The sequence below is a fragment of the Balearica regulorum genome, chromosome Z (genome assembly GCF_011004875.1).
Source record: "Balearica regulorum gibbericeps isolate bBalReg1 chromosome Z, bBalReg1.pri, whole genome shotgun sequence".
Lineage (NCBI taxonomy): Eukaryota > Metazoa > Chordata > Aves > Gruiformes > Gruidae > Balearica > Balearica regulorum.
Window position 1 is genome coordinate 21,033,436 of NC_046220.1, and position 17,770 is coordinate 21,051,205.

Below are 17,770 nucleotides of genomic sequence, written 5' to 3' on the forward strand. Positions count from 1 at the left end.
GTCAGACCAGTTTTTTATCTGTATGCAGCAGGTGGCAAGCAGAGCGACAGCAGTGGTTTCATCTCCGTACTTCGGGAGCCATCTGTCAGAAACTTAATAATTATACTTTTTTACTTTTTCTCTTCAGAGAGCCAATATGGGGAGGAGACACCTTCCTTCACCTTCCCCTTCTTCTCCAAGAGCTAATTACAATAGCTCTTGAGAATGTTGAGTATCCTTGGGATGTTCAGACCAGCACACTTCTATTCCTAAGTCTCCTGCATGTGGTTCAGGTCTTGTTTACGGTTAAACAAATATTTAAGCATACCACCTGGAGATAAACCCAGGTGACAGGTACTGCAGCTACTCAAACCCTGGCAATAAACACTGCAGCTGAACCAGAGAACGAACCCATGCTGGTGTCAGTCACCTCTATACATAAGAAGAAATGAACAGGAAATTCAACTCATTTAGTAAAGGATGATGAAACAGGGCCATCACAAGATCAGGAGGAAGAGACAGAACCAGAGATAACCACCTGATCCCTGTCTCTGAGTGAGCTGCAAGATATGCGAAAAGATTTCTCTTGTCCATTAGACAAGCAAGTTGTCACCTGGCTGCTCCAATGCTGCGATAGCGGTGCCAGTAGTCTGGAATTAGGGGGTAGGGAGGCCAAGCAGCTGGGATCCCTGTCCCAGAAAGGGTCATTGACCAGGCAATTGGAAAAGGGACACAAGCCCTCAGCCTCTGAAGTGACTCTTGTCAGGCATGGGGGAGAGGTACCCCTTCAAAGAACAGGTTTTATGTTACCCAGGCAAGTGAACCACCACAGAGAGAGCTGTCCAGTACCTGAGGGAATTAGCCATGTGGGAGATGGTTTATTATGACCCAGACAATGTGCAGTTACCCACAGATCCTGATGAAGTCCAACGTACCTGACCCACATGGTGGAGGTGTGCACAGAGTGCACCACCAACATATGCCAAATCATTGGCAGTACGGGCCTGGAAAGACGAAGAGGCACCAACAGTGGGAGAAGTGGTTGGCCAGTTCCAGCAATATGAAGAAAATATCTCCTCCCCCACTATGGTCCTGTGTCTCAGCCATGGAAAGACTGTCTGAAAAATCCGAAAACCTGTTTGAGGAACTATCCCAGGAGGTCTGGCAAATCAGAGAGGATATGTCCCTTCTTTTACGGACCAGTATCTCAGCTATTACGAGTAAGTGTTCCTCCACTCAGGAGAGAGGATATGGAGGTTATGCACCATGAGGCACTCTGGTTTTACCTGTGTGACCTCGGAGAGGACATGAGGAAGTGGGATGGAAAACCTGCTTCAATCCTAGAGGGATGAGTATGTTAATTGCTAGGAAAAAAAATTTCAAATGGGGGTTCTTCCAGGAAAATTGCTGCTCCAGTCTCCAGCGGGCAGTTCCCCAGACAGAGTAGGAGGAATGATCTTACTTCTGGTCTTATGGAAGGAGCTCCTGATTCGTATTTAGAAGTAGTGAGTAACAAGGGTGAGATTCAAACCCACATGTGCCACACAAACGCGTTTGTCGGCAAGGAATACTATGACCAGGACTAGAGGCACCCTGCCTGCAGCAAGGTGCAGGAAAGGGACAGCTGGATTTATTGAACTGTGTGGATTCGATGGCCCAGCATATCAGACTCCCAGGAGTGTAAGGCTCCCGTGGATGCCGGTGCACAGCGTACCCTAATGCCATGAAGCCGTGAAAGGGCAGGACCCATCTGTATTTCTGGAGTGACAGGGAGATCCCAACAGCTAGCTATACTGGAGGCTGAAGTGAGTCTAACTGCGAATGAGTGACAGAAGCACCCCATTGTGACTGGCCCAGGGGCTCTGTGCATCCTTGACTTAGACTGCCTCCAGAGAGGGTATTTCAAGGACCCAAAAGGTGCTGGTGGGCTTTGGATATAGCTCCTTGGAGTCAGAGGAAATTAAACAGCTGTCTACCTTGCCCGATCTCTTGGAGGACCCTTCTGTTGTGGGGTTGCTCAGGGTCAAAGAGCAGCAGATGCCAGTCACTACCACAACAGTGCACCGGCAGCAATATTGCACCCTGATTCCTTTCCATAAGCTGATTTGTCAACTGGAGAGCCAGGGAGTGATCAGCAGACCCCGCTCACCCTTTAACAGTCCCGAAAGGCCAGTGCAGAAGTCTAATGGAGAGTGGAGACTGACAGCAGACTATCGTGGCCTGACTGAAGTCATGCTGCTGCTGAGTGCTACCGTGCCAGACGTGCTGGAACTTCAGTATGAACTGGAGTCAAAGGCAGCCCAGTGGTATGCCACGGTTGGTATCATGAATGTGTTTTTTGTCAATCGCTTTGGTGTCAGAGTGCAGGCCACAGTTTGCTTTCACTTGGAGGGGCGTCCAGTACACATGGAACCGACTGCGCTAGTGGTGGAAACACAGCCCCACCATTTGTCATGGACTGATCCAGACTGCACTGGAATGGGGTGAAGCTCCAGAACATAAAATCATAGAATGGTTTGGGTTGGAAGGGACCTCAAAGATCATCTAGTTCCAACCCCCCCTGCCATGGGCAGGGACACCCTCACTAGAAGGGGTTGCCCAAAGCCCCATCCAACCTGGCCTTGAACACTTCAGGGATGGGGCATCCACAGCTTCTCTGGGCAACCTGTTCCAGTGCCTCACCACCCTCACAGTAAAGAATTTCTTCCTAACACCTAATCTAAATCTACCCTTTCTTAGTTTAAACCCGTTACCTCTTGTCTTATCGTTACATGCCCTTGTAAACAGTCCCTCTCCATCTTTCCTGTAGGCCTCCTTCAGGTACTGGAAGGCTGCTATAAGGTCTTCCCAGAGCCTTGCCTTCTCCAGGCTGAACAACCCCAACTCTCTCAGTGTGTTCTCACAGGAGAGGTGCTCCAGCCCTCTGATCACCTTCATGGCCCTCCTCTTGACTGGCTTCAACAGTTCCATGTCTTTCTTGTACTGGGGCCCCCAGAGCTGGATGCAGTACTCCAGGTGGGGTCTCGCAAGAGTGGAGTAGAGGGGCAGGATCACCTCCCTCGACCTGCTGGTCACACTGTTTTTGGTGCTGCCCAGGACACGGTTGGCTTTCTGGGCTGCAAGCGTGCATTGCCGGCTCATGTTGAGCTTCTCATCAATCAATACCCCCAAGTCCTTCTCCTCAGGGCTGCTCTCAATCCCATTCTCCACCCAGCCTATAGTCGTGCTTGGGATTGCACCGACCCGCGTGCAGGGCCTTGTACTTGGCCTTGTTGAACTAACATCTGCAATACATTGATGACATCATTGTATGGGGCAACACAGCAGAAGTAGTTTTTGAGAAAGGAAAGAAGATAGTCCAAATGGTTCTGAAAGCCAGTTTTGCCATAAAACAAGGTCAAGGGACCTACATAGGAGATCCAGTTTCTAGGAATAAAGTGGCAAGATGGGCATTGTCAGATCCCAATGGATGCAATCAACAAAATAATGTCTCCACCAACTAACAAAAAGGAAACACAAGCTTTCTTAGGTATTGTGGGTTTCTGGAGAATGCATATTCCAAATTACAGTCTGATTGTAAGACCTCTCTATCAGGTGACCCAGAAGAAGAGTGATTTCAAATGGGGCCCTGAGCAATGACAAGCCTTTGAACAAATTGATAGGAAATGGTTCATGCAGTAGCCATAGAGCCAGTCCGAAAAGGACCAGATATAAAAAATGTGGTGTACACTGGAGCCGGGGAGAATGGCTGTATCTGAACTCTCTGGAAGAAAGCACCAGGGAAACTTGAGGTTGACCCCTGGGGTTTTGCAGTCAGGATACAGAGGATTTGAGGCCTGACACACTCCAGCTGAAAAAGAGATACAGGCAGCATATGAAGGGGTTTGATCCACCTCAGAGGTGGTTGGTACTGAAGCACAAGCTCCTCCTGGCACCCTGACTGATGGTGCTGGGCTGGAAATGTTCAGAGAGAGAGCCCCCTGTACACACCGTGCAGCTGATTCTATGTGGAGTCAGTGGGCTTGAAGAGGAAGCCGCAGTCACCCAGGAATTCTGGAAGTGATCACAGACTGGCCAGAAGGGAAAGATGTAAGAATATGGCCTGAGGAGGAGATGACGTGCTGAATAGATTCCACTGTATAATAAACTACCAGAAAATGAGAAGCAGTATGCCTGTTGCATATTAGGAAAGCTTCAGAGGTGGAAGGCTGCTGTATGGAGTCCTACATGATGAGTTGCAGAGGCCGCTGAAGGAGAAGGTGAATTGAGCCGGTTTACAGAGGTGAAAGCCATCCAGCTGGCTTTAGACATTGCTGAACAAGAAAAACATGCAGTGTTCTGTCTCTATACTGGCTCATGGATGGTGGCCAATGCCCTGTGGGGATGGTTAGAACAATGGAAGCAGAGCAACTGGCAACGCAGAGGCAAACCCATCTGGGCTGCCCGATTGTGGCAAGTTACTGCTGCCCAGTTAGAGAAGCTGGTTGTGAAAGTACATCCCGCTTACGTACTCAAGAGTTGGGCCACTGAGGGACATCAAAACAACCAGCAGGTGGATCAGGCTGCTAAGACTGAAGTGGCTGAGGTGGATGTGGACTGGCAACATAAGGGCGAGTTATTTATAGCTCGATGGGCCCACGACACCTCAGGCCATCAAGGAAGGGATGCCATATATAGATGGGCTTGTGATCGAGGGGTGCACTTGACCGTGGATGCTGTTGCACAGGTCATCCATGAATGTGAAAGATGCACTGCAGTCAAGCAAGCCAAGCGGTTAAAGCCTCTCTGGTACGGAGAATGATGGCTGCAATAAATACATGGAGTCCATGCAGATTGGTTACACCACACTCCCACAAACCCACCAAGGCAAGTGCTGTGTACTTACAATGGTGGAAGTAGCCACCGGGTGGCTGGAAATACATCCCATGCCACTGCCCAGAACACTATCCAGGGCCTTGAAAAGCAAGTCCTGTGGTGACACGGCACCCCAGAAAGAATTGACAAATGTACAATTTATAAACCTTATCAGTGAAAAGTATTAAAATGCTTTATTTCTTTGACAGGTAGGTATTTACAATATGGTTCAGTTCCCTTTTGCAAAAAGGAGGCTGTGTAGATATTAAAGAGGTTATGTACTGTTATGTGTTGAAGAGCGTAAAAGCTATTCAACTTTTCCTGTTTGATTTTTCTAACACCTCTTAATAAATCTGTGGGTCATTAATAATAATGGCTGGGATTGTTTACAAGTGAGTAAGGACTCTTTTATACTTACCTGTCTGACAAGTGGAACAAAAGAATGGCAGGCAGTTTCTGCTGCTTAACCTGCCTTAGTAGATCTTGTGTCTGTAATGCTGCTGTTATTACTAAGAACAGACTGTTACTGTAGTACCTGCCTATAGTAACAAGGGGTATCTATTGTTAGATTTTAGTTTTTCATTTAAGGTCATTTTTGAAAGAGACAAAAGTCTGGCTGTGGATTATCCTACTTCTGAAACTGCTGTATTAACGCTTCAGAGAAGGTGGATGCTCGGTACCGTTAAAGGTATTTTAGTTTTCTTAACTTTTATACTTCTGTTCTTTTAGCTAAAGTCTAGTTAACACTTCCACTCTTAAAACTGACAAACACTTTTCTTGCAGAGCGACCATTGGCTGGTGCATGTATAAGTTATATATTTGTGTACTATGGAAAAGGTGTTGTATTTATAAGATTATGGGTGGTGTGAAATGAATGCTAAGTATTGCATTCTGTACATGAGAATCTTTTCCATGCTTTCGTACTAACAGTCATGTGGTAAATGCGTTCTGCATTGCTATCTAAATATATGTTTTTTCAGTTCTGAAGTCATGAGAACCTTCCTTAGACATAATAGGATCATACCACTTGGACAGTGGTAATGAAGAAGTTACATTGGATTAGTGGTTGACGAAGATTGCAGTGCTGGCATAATATGATTTTGGAAGATATAGAAAAGTTACCAGATCACTTGTGTACGTATTGGCTAGTAAACACTGTTCGTGTAAGAACAAGTCTGTATGGAATCCTGAGAAGTTGCAGCCATGGAAGTACTAAGCATTTGTGCATGGTGGTCAACTGCTGTTGTAGAGGAGTGGAGTGTGCTCACTATTTTGTTCATCAGGCCCAGTAGAATATTTATTTTAGCATTTCGAGCATGTCAGGATTCTCCAAATTGACGACTGTGTTTTGGTTGGGAAATGTTACAAAGTCAGTTTGAAATACTCTGAATTTCTGAATTTTTTTTGGTGCAGAGTGCCTTAAGGCTTGAGATTGAACACTTCTTTGTTATAAGGTACCTTATACACAGTTTAATGTTGACTGGTAGGGTAGATGTTGCTGTTTGTAGTTTTTCCCTTGTTTTCTGTGTTGAAAAGGTGTTTGGACTGAAGGGCAAGAGTGAAGTTCAGTACTTCAGTGGTCAGTGGTTTTTCCTGTAGGTAAAGACAAAAATATTTATGGTAATGAAAATGTGGTTCTTCATCTAATTTCAGTTCAGACCAGCTTGAGTGTGTGTGTGAGAGAGTGATTTGAATGTTCAGTGACACCTTTTAAATTTTTTTTTTTTTTTTTTTTTTTTACAACTCTGTTCAGGATATAGAATGCATGAGACAGACATTGGTACTGATATTTTTTAGTATTTAAGATAGTGATAGGTGATTTTTTAAATTTTTCCACTGTGAACCACTAAAAATGCTACTTTTATATGGGAGAAGACATGGTATCTCAGATTGCTATTGAGAAATTTAAGTGAATGAACGATGATGATAATGACGAATTTATTTTAAGTGTAGTCCAACAAAACATAGAAGAAAATGTTATTGGCAGTTTTTCTTATTTTATGCCAGTCCTTTCTAGCATTTGGCTTAAGGAAATGCACAGAATTTTTCAGTTTATATTTAAAGTAATTTTTTTCCCTAGAATAAGAAATCTGGTAAGAATGGCAACTGCATAAATTTAAATGTAACTTATAGGTGCACATTTCAGTGTTTCTGAGAAGCAATCATTACTGACCATAAGAAGCCTGGTGGTATAAAAATATTTGTATTGATTTTTGGAATATGACATCACACACAGATTGTAGAGAGTAATCAATGTTTTTTTGTATAAAATATAATGGATAGCTGTGAAGGAGGCTTGATGGTATGGTTCACAAAAAATTGTGAAGGTTAGATAAATGGGTATTTGATAAGGCTTACAATAAAAATGCATGTCTAATTCTTTTTTAGTAACATAAGTAACTAGTTATATTAGAACTATTTTAATGGAAAAATATTACTGTTTCTTATATTTGCAAGCATATTCTTATATTTGTAAATAAGAAAGTCTAAGTGTTGCGGTGCATGCCTCCAACATGGCATTTTAGCAGTGCTCAAGTCATACTGCTTATATAGTGTCTCATTCCATGTTTAGGGTTTTACAGTGCATGCATGATCATGTTTTCAGTAGCCATAAGGTGCTACATTTTCTGAGATTGTGTGGCCTTCTGTTTATGCTGCTTTGGTTATGTATGTGCATGATTTTGTGTGTGCTGCTTTAGTTTAAGTGAAAAGCCACATACGGCACTATCTTGGATTTTTTGATCACTTTCAGAGATTTCAGGCCAGACTCTGTAGTCTTAGTAGGGAATACCTGTGTTTGTGGCAGGTTGTTGAATTGCATCCTTGACAGAGTACCAGTATGAATGTGCCATGGAAGATGGCTGTTACTGCAAATCTTTGATCTACTCAGTTTAGGGTATTTTGCTTGTGTCTAATGAATTACCATATATGAAAATTAAAACTAGAAATAAAAGATAGTGGGGTGTAGGAAGCTGAATACAGAGCAGCTTGTTCTGCAAATGCAATCTTGTGTATTTTACTGGCATTTATGGATCTGATTTAACAAACAATCTAACAATAAGATATAATGCAGATTGCATCAGTAGGTGTGTTTCTTGACTGGATTAGAGGAAACTCTAAAAGGAAACTGAAAAGCTGCTTACTTGCTTAATAGCTTTACAAATTTAGGTTGTATTTTATAGAGATATTTTGCCAAGATATGGCTCAAAATTAAGTCAGTGGTAGATTGGGAACACAAGGTTGAATACAAGTGTTATTGCCATTGACCTGCGTGTTACATATTTCTTTGACAGTCTCTGCTGCTTGTTTATCAAGTTTTTGTTTTGTTTTGTTTCTCTGAATGAGGACACACATATGCAATAATTGAGACTACTGTGTAGTATCTGTGTTAAAGCAAGTAGCTGGATTTTTTGCTTTAAGACACAGATCTATGTTCCTGCTAGTCTTTATGTATATTGCATTAGATAATTGCAGTGAACAGCATGTAGGCTTAGGCTTAAATCAGGTTTGATGTTGAAGTTCTTGAAAAAGACCAACCAAGGGGGATAATGGTCATGAACTAGAAATAACTTCTACTCGATTCTCTTTTTGTTAAAGATGTTTGACAGATACAGTCGTAATCTACCAATGCTTTCTTTATTCTAATGTTTTTATCTTGTCATCATTATAGAGGAAGACAGACCTGTCAGCCTTAAAAACATTCTGGACATCATGTACCTAAACATGGTGGACTAAAGCATTTGAGTGATTGACCAGTCTTGACAGGTGACAGAGGTGGTTCTATTCAATAACTCATTATTTGGTGCTAAGAAACTGGGAACAGGAGAGAAAAAAAAACCCAACACTTGTTTTCCTTTTCTACTCTTTGAATATGAAGCAAAGTGTAAGTCTGACTTACTAATAGTAAAATACTGGAGGTATTGCAATGTACACAGTTGTGGAAAAAATGACTAGTTGGATGATATGTGCCCCTATTTGATATTTTTGATGATGATTTTTATGATATTTTGATGATGATGCACAATTTTTGTCACAGCATGGTAATTTATACAGAATACTTAATGCCATTTTCTTGATCTGATAAACACAATGTGGTAGTCTTCACTTAACTGGGCACATGTAAACTGCAGTAAGCCAAAAGTGAGCAAACAAACAAATACACTACTGTCATCATCTCCGCATTCCCACTCTTCTGCCAGGATATCTCCTGTGTGTACCATATGTGACATAACCATCTGACTTGAGGGCTCCATTGTCAAACCATACATCTAATATGAGCAAAGCTTAGTTTCTTATTTTTAGATAAAAAGTAAATATAAGTTCTCATATTTTTTTCCAGCACCCCAATGGATAATCTTGTGCACTTTTTGAGTGTGTGCACTCTATTTTCGAGACCACTGGTGTACAGCACCAATGTTTCAGGTGGTTAGTGAAAATTAACTTTTCTAGAAAAAGAAACTGCAATCCAAACAATATTCAAGTAGTGAATTTCCAAGTCAAGACTTTCTTGATTTTTGCCATGAGTAAAATGGGATTGAGAGTGATACTGACCTAAAATGGATTTACAATCTTATGATAGGGCAGTCACATAAAGCAGGGTAGATAACTTTAGTAAACTGAGGCCATTAAGATGAAAGTGTTTTACTTGTAAGTATAAATATCTAGGGATAAGCAAATGTGAGTCATGTCTGAAAATAAGGATACTGTATTCAGAGTTGTAAACCTAGAGAGGAATTAGATATTCTAGTGTTAAAAGTAATTTAATGGAAGTATTTGATATTATTTTTTGGCTTATAGTAACATTAGTGTGACAAGGATTGAATTCTGCACATAGTTCGGGCGGTACTTCTTTTTAAAAAGGATTTTTGAGAGTGAGGCAGAAGATCTGTCAAGCTAATAGGAAGGATTGAATAGTAATCAAAGTACATTATTGAGCAAGATACCTAAGAACACTGACTTCTTTAATTCCACGGAAAAAAGACTGTCTTACAAGTGGGATGTGTCTTACAAGTTCTGAGTATTTCCTTCTTATATTCTTACACCAAAGAGCTTCAGTGGTTGAAGTCAGACTAAATCAAAATGGAAATAAAATACACACTCTTAATTGGTAATAAGTGTTGGAATATCCTGTCAAGAAAAAGGTGAATTATTAATTTCATAGAAGTGAAAGTTTCTTTGTTTTTCCAATTTACCCTATTTTTCTTAAAGATTTATATAAAGGAGCTTACATTTATATCTTTATTGTGCGGAAAGAAAACCCAGATGCTCTTTATTACTGATATGTTACTTTCTGTCTTTTCTAGAGATCTAGAGACATGAAGAAATAATGCAAATAGCAAAATGATGGTAGGTTATTGTTTTTGAGCAAAAGCAGTGAGACTATTTTGATTAAAAAACAACCCCCCAAACTTCTAGTACTTTGAACTATTAATATGAAATGTTTTTATAAACACAGGGAATTTTAGACATAATACTCCGTATCTGCCTTGCAGAAGGTACAACTTATTGTGTTAAACACAATTTTAGGGTATTCTGGAGTTTTTTGTCTAATTAGCAGATAAAGTGTTGTAGGTAGTATAAGTACTACTATTGGCATGTTAAATAAAATGAAATTGATCATAGCTGAAACACAAACTCTCTGCCCTGGAGGTATATTTCACAGGAGTGGCTGTGGTGCTTTCATTATAGGATGTGGTAAAAGAGTTAAAGGGTGTTTTTGACATCATGTATAAACAGACTTCTGAAACTGGCAACTCTGCCTACAAATCTGACAATGTCAAAAATACCTTTCTACAAATGTTTCCTCTTTTACTAGCATGTAGTCATGCAAATGAGTTCTTTAAATCTAGACGAAGCCCAAAAGTCTTCTGGCTTCTGTATTTTTGAACTGTGTTTATTATTTTAAAATGTTATAAAGAGACACAGAGCAGATGTAGTGGTACTAGAGGAGACTAACTTCTCTTGAGAAAATTTTGGAGTTAATGTCTTTAAACGTGCAAATAGAGGAACAGAGATTCTCAGAATATGTCTCAGGCCATTACAAGGGGTGCTGTTTCTTCCAAATTCCCAGTGCTTTTCTTTCTCTTTATATGGTGGTTTGTGTTTCTTGGGTGGTTTTTTTTTTTTTTTACTTAGGTTTCTGTGCATCTGTTGGATAATTTGCTGCTACAGATACATCCACTTTTCCATGTGTGATTCCACTATACCAGAACGTGGAGGCAGAAAACTTGAATTCTAGAGTTACAATATCCCATTATGTGCACAATATCTTTTCTGATCCATTATCTAATAATTAGGGATGATCTTTTTGGAATTAAAAACACTATCTTCCCATTTTTAAGAAGGGAAAAAAGGAAGACCGAGGGAACTACAGGCCGGTCAGTCTCACCTCTGTTCCTGGCAAGATCATGGAGCAGACCCTCCTGGAGACTATGCTCAGGCACATGGAAAAATAAGGAGGTGATTGGTGACAGCCAAGACAGCTTCACTAGGGGCAAATCGTGCCTGACAAACTTGGTGGCCTTCTATGATGGGGTTACAGCATCGGTGGGTAAGGGAAGGGCAACTGACATCATCTGACTGGACTTGTGCAAGGCATTTAACACTGTCCTGCATGACATCCTTGTCTCTGAATTGGAGAGACATGGATTCGATGGATGGACCTCTTGGTGGATAAGGAATTGGCTGGATGGTCGCACTCAAAGAGTTGTGGTCAACGGCTCAATGTCCAAGTGGAGAACGGTGACGAGTGGCGTTCCTCAGGGGTCGGTACTGGGACCGGCACTGTTTAACATCTTTGTTGATGTAATGGACAATGGGATTGAGCGCACCCTCAGCAAGTTTGCTGATGACACCAAGCTGTGTGGTGTGGTCGACACGCTGGAGGGAAGGGATGCCACCCAGAGGGACCTTGACAGGCTGGAGAGGTGAGCCCGTGCGAACCGCATGAAGTCCAGCAAGGCCAAGTGCAAGGTCCTGCACGTGGGTTAGCGCAATCCCAAGCGTGACTATAGGCTAGGCAAGGAATGGATTGAAAGCAGCCCCGAGGAGAAGGACTTGGGGGTATTGATTGATGAGAAGCTCAACATGAGCCAGCAGTGTGCGCTTGCAGCCCAGAAAGCCAACCGTGTCCTGGGCTGCATCAAAAGAAGTGTGACCAGCAGGTCAAGGGAGGTGATCCTGCCCCTCTACTCCACTCTTGTGAGACCCCACCTGGAGTACTGTGTCCAGCTGTGGGGGCCCCAGTACAGGAGAGACATGGAGCTGTTGGAGAGAGTCCAGAGGAGGGCCACGAAGCTGATCAGCAGAGGGCTGGAGCACCTCTCCTATGAGGACAGGCTGAGAGAGCTGGGGTTGTTCAGCCGGGAGAAAAGGTGGCTCCAGGAAGATCTAATTGCGGCTTACCAGTACCTGAAGGGGGCCTACAGGAAAGATGGAGGGGGACTGTTTATCAGGGAGTATAGTGACAGGTCAAGGGGGAATGAGTTTAAGTTGAAGGGGGGGGTCGGTTTAGATTAGATGTTAGAAAGAAATTCTTTACTGTTGGAGTGGTGAGGCACTAGAACAGGTTGCCCAGAGAGGTTGTGGAGGCCCCATCCCTGGAAGTGTTCAAGGCCAGGTTGGATGGGGCTTTGGGCAACGTGGTCTAGAGGAGGGTGTCCCTGCCTGCAGGAGGGGGGTTGGAACTAGGTGATCTTTAAGGTCCCTTCCAACCCAAACCATTCTATGATTCTATGATAATCTGTTCTGATGTAGTGTGCAGTGTGTTCTGTGCTCCTTCATTAGTCGCAATAAGCTACTCTTGTGAAGTCCTTCTGAAATGGGTATGATTAAGCATGTTAAGTATATTAGTATAGATAGGGGCTTGATTATGCATATTTAAAAAATAAATGGAAGCTCTAGTCTTCAGAAAATTGAACAGTTAAATGGGATTTTTAGTGGTTATGTTTTCATTATTCTCATTTGTAGGAAAAGAGATTAGTGAAAATGCTCTTAAAAAATGCTGCATTCATTTGCTTTTAGTTTTGCTAAAACTGGTAAGTTTTGTGGTTTTTTTTTTTACCAAAACTGTACTGGACACAATTACAAATATGCACCTTGAGTGTAAGTAACACTGTAGTAAGGTATGAAAAACTTGTGACTTGATGTACCTCAAAATACACCCAGACTTAGGGATGTTTTCATTTTTAAGCTTACATTTGCTCTACAGAGAAAGGTGAATTCTAGTGTTTCATAACAGTATTCTGAAAATATATTTTGTAGTTCTTTATGGTACAGTATTGTAACAGTGAACACCGTAGAAAAAGCTTACATGAAAGGAAAAATATGTTTTCAGAGTATTTTAATATTTAGAGTAAACGAGGCACAGAGGATACATACTGAAAAGCAAAAACAATCCACAATAACTAGCTTCCTTATGAGAACAAACTTTATTCTGCAGAATGAGGAAGAGGTCCTGTGCATATGAGGAAGTGTGAGATGAATAGAGGCAATGATACCAAGCTTTTTGTAATTATATAGTCACATAATGCGTATATACAAAAAGGCAAAAGTAAAATTGGATCATAAGACTTTAAATACTGATATTTTCAATCTTCTGGATTTCCTGGTTTCTTAAGTCAGGTGTTTATATAAAGCTATAAATTCCAGAAGAGCAGAGTATTTTTGTATTAATTTTTTGAATATACGTGCTGTTCACTGAATTGATAAAGTATATGAGTATATATGAAAATACATGAACATGGCATTGTGTCTAGAGCAATTGTAAATGCAGTGCTTGAGAATATTAAAGAACATTTCCAGTCTTTTGATGCCTGCATTTATTTGTCAAATATTCTTTCAGGAATCACTTTCTAATGAAGTGGGTGATCTTATGTGCACTGTGAACTTAAACTGAACGTTGGTTGTCTCTACTAAAGGTTTAGATACCTTTAACTGATTTGTTAAACATATTTAACTGATTCTTCTGCTGTGCCAGGAGAAGCCTTGTTATATGTACGTGCATGTTATGCTTCTGTTCAGGGAAAAGAAGTAATTTTTTCAGATAGCGTAGTTTTGCTGGTCTAAGCTGTGCACATCAAGAGAACTTTGTCCAATGATTCTGTTAACGGACTAGATAGTAAGGGAATCTTCTCAATGCAACGCATGTGACTTCTAGCCCTAGTTTTCAAGACATTTATGGCCTCCGTATCACCAGCTGTGTGAGGAAATGTGTACCCTAAGCATGTGTTCCTGCCAGGCTTTCTGGAATGCTGCCATCAAAAGCACAACAAAAAATAATCTTTTTGACACAACAGTACGGTCTCCATTTTGTGTAGTTTTTATGAACAGCAAATTAACGTATTCTTCAAGTGTTTTGTGTTAGAGAACATAACACTTTACATCATGAAAAATGTTAGATTTAGAAATAAAGTATCAGAGTGACAGTTCACATTTTAGAGTCCATGCAAGATTCGTAAACAAATGTAGCTTTAACACTAAATTTGCCTTTTGCCCTCCTAGGTAGGTGTGGTTTATACCTGTTTACAGAGTATTTAAGAGATTGTTACCTGATCATACAGTGGGATCTTTTTATTCCTATATATTTTGTTTGGAAATGATGTATGTTTTGTTCTGAAATTAATTTTTATTTTAATAATTTTCTAAGTAAAAAACCAAGCACAAATAAAACTTAAAAATTTGTGTCTGTTAATATAAAATTTTAAATCTGAAATTGTTTTATTCAAAGATCCTTTTCTTACATATAATATTAATATTTTTTCCAAATAATTTTAATAATTTTAATGGACTCCTTCTGGAAATCAATTTTTGAAACAATTTAAGAAGTTCAGAGTGGTGTCTGGTGTGATACCTCAGAAGTGAAATCGGGATGAAACTTTATCGCAGGTTCTCCTTGAGACTTCCAAAAATTTCCTTTCTCATCTGTTCTTACGATTACATTAAAAAATCCCTGTCCTTCATAAGGTTTGAATTAATAAATCTCAGTCTACCATACATTTTACTAGAAAGCTAGATTAAAAAAACAAACACAAAAAACCCCCCCAATCCAAACTTCCACTGAGTGGTGTTTAGATTTTTAATGGACTAACTCACATTTAAGAAAAATGTTTTCTTTTATGTGCTATCTAAACAGAAACCAAAGATAATGGAGGAAGAGAAGACAGGAGATGCCCTCCAATGCAAATTTAAGTAGAAAATGCTTGTATTTGGAAAAAAATTAATATTAACAAGTGATGACTTGTCACCTATAGTATTTTTATTTTGATGATGTATTTAAAACTTGACTTAATATCTCATTAGACTTGAGGATTCATTAATCTCTTTTGGATTTTTAAATTGATTTCTATAGAAAATAAGGTGGGTTTATTTGTGAATGTAGGTTTGTCATAGCATTAATATTAAGAGTTTAATTTAAATGCCTATTTTTTGAAAAGGAGCTTATTTAAACCTCCATACCTTTATAAATTCTTTTTCAAGTTACTGTTACAAAATGAACAGATAGGTTATGATTTTTTTATATATAAAAAGCTTTAAATCTTTCACAGGTCAAGCATGTAATATTCATAAAATATTTAATAAAACTGGTACCACCTTCATTAGACCTGTTGTATCTTTTACCTATAGTTTTTATGAGGTTTTATTGTTGCTTTTGTGTGAAAAATGTGTTTTTAACTTAATAGCAACTTAAAATTAGATAGGAATGTTATTGATATGTTCAACAATCTTATTTAACCCCTTGTAATTACTTTGTATCTTTGTTTTACAGATGGAATACCTCAGGTTTACTATTTTGGCCCATGTGGCAAATATAATGCTATGGTGCTAGAACTACTTGGACCTAGTCTGGAAGATTTATTTGACTTGTGTGGTAGGACATTTTCTCTTAAAACCGTTCTTATGATAGCCATACAGTTGGTAAGTAGAATAGATATTAATTTGAGTGTTCATTAGAATAACTAAGTCAGTCTTCAATAGATTAAATGCTTATTTCACTTAAGAGATTTGCACTTCCCATGTTTTAAATTGATGTTGGTGGCTTTTAAAGACCCTGTGATAGTTTTAGCAGGAAGACTGTCTTATGTCACTTTTGTTTACTTTGTTCTAGTTTTTCAAGACTAATTGCATGAATGTAGTTTCATTATGTCTTCTGAATTCTCCTAATCGCAAACTGAAATAATGAATTTTATTTTGACATAATTAAAAAGAGAACCTTCATGAAATAAAAATAATTTTAATCCATGAAAGCAGTTGGATGATGGGACTCCTAAATAGCATAAATATTTTTCCTGGACATTCTCAGAATGAAAGCAAACAAATAAACAAAAAAATCCCCCAAACCTTTCTAGAAATACTAAAATAGCACAAAATTATTCAATGACTAATTTGTCCCTTTTTTGAAGATTTCCTGATTTGGTTCCCACTTGAGGGTGGGTATAAGTGCAAAAAAATAAAGAAAAATAAGGCTTTGCATGTTTACCTTAATACAATGTGTTTTCAATAAGTCCTTATGAAATATTGATGATACTGAACTTCCACTTCCCTAAATAAGTAGTGATATTTTTACCCATAAAGAGTAAAAATAGCTGTTTAAAACACAACTGTAATTGGGTAATAGGCCTGCGGCTATAGACATAGGTGTACTCAGCTTATTTACAGCCAAAATGACAGTTCATTTTTTAAAATGCTGAAACCATCACAGTTCCAATGATCATCTTTATTCAATATTTGCTGTTCCTTTCTGAATATATAAATTTTGATAGAAAGTGATGCAGCTAGAATGGAGGTTATATGCATAGTGGTGAACTTTCAGTGCTTCTCTTGTTTATTCCTTTAACATGTAATAGATCTACGTGGAACTTTTCTGCTCGCTGCTTGATGATGTACTTTCTGGTTATAGTTTTAATGTGCATGAAACACACTTGGTGCCAGCTGTTCTTAAAGAAGATAACTTCTGTAATATACTGATTCCTGTCTAATGTCAAGTGTGAAAGTTTCCATACACAATGTGATGTATGGAATGTGCTTAGGGGATGCATACAATTTTCATTGACTTTATAACTGGGAGATGCCTATTTAAGAGCAATAGCTCTTTGGTTTTAAGGTGAAAGGAGGGGTGTTTTCTTCTAAATGTAAAATCAGTATAAGATGTTTAGCTTCTATCACAATTTAACCTGGCAACCTGAAGCTTAAACTAAACTTCCTGTTGTTTTTTCCTTTTATTAAAGATTTCTCGTATGGAATATGTCCATTCAAAGAACTTGATATACAGAGATGTAAAACCTGAGAACTTCTTGATAGGACGACCTGGACATAGAACCCAGCAAATCATTCATATTATAGATTTTGGTTTGGCAAAGGAATATATAGATCCAGAAACAAAGAAGCACATACCGTATCGAGAACACAAGAGCCTTACAGGAACGGCTAGATACATGAGTATAAATACCCATTTAGGAAAAGGTACGTGTGTCTTTTAAGTACAGAAACAAGAATTCAAGAGCTGTCATTTGTCTGAAATAGTTTTGTTTTCAACTTGTAATTTTTTTCAGTCTGTGGTCATTAAGAACTGCAAGTTTTGTGTACTGTGCAAAATTATAGTTTGTCCTTATGGAAATACTATTTATGGGAATAAGGTTCTCTGGGTCTCTAATCATCATGGTCATGTCTCAGCAAATGATTATGTTATTTTGGTTAGATATCCATAAAAGAAAGATGAGTATCTTTTTGTATCATAACATCTTCACATTAGAAGTATACCGTGGTGGAGTGTGGGGGGGGGGAAATAGATATGCTTATTAAAGATATCAAAGTGAATAGATTGTAACAATACAGGTTTTCAATGCTATGTTGCCAGTTTTTAATCCTGTTGAAATGTAGCATGTAATGGAATAAAAGTAGCTTATATTTGGTGCTAATTTCTTGATTTTTTTTTTTTTTG

The 17,770-nt window shown here is 39.3% G+C and overlaps 1 protein-coding gene across 4 annotated transcripts in view; it reads left to right on the forward strand.

The window, feature by feature from the left end:
• Window positions 1-17,770, forward strand: part of CSNK1G3 (casein kinase 1 gamma 3) — a 98,510-nt gene that overhangs the window by 47,494 nt on the left and 33,246 nt on the right. For all 4 annotated transcript variants that reach the window (XM_075741094.1, XM_075741096.1, XM_075741097.1 and 1 more), the window contains exons 6-7: window positions 15,599-15,747; window positions 17,058-17,292. In XM_075741094.1, the coding sequence (XP_075597209.1) occupies window positions 15,599-15,747; window positions 17,058-17,292 (384 nt within the window). The remainder of the gene's footprint in view (window positions 1-15,598; window positions 15,748-17,057; window positions 17,293-17,770) is intronic.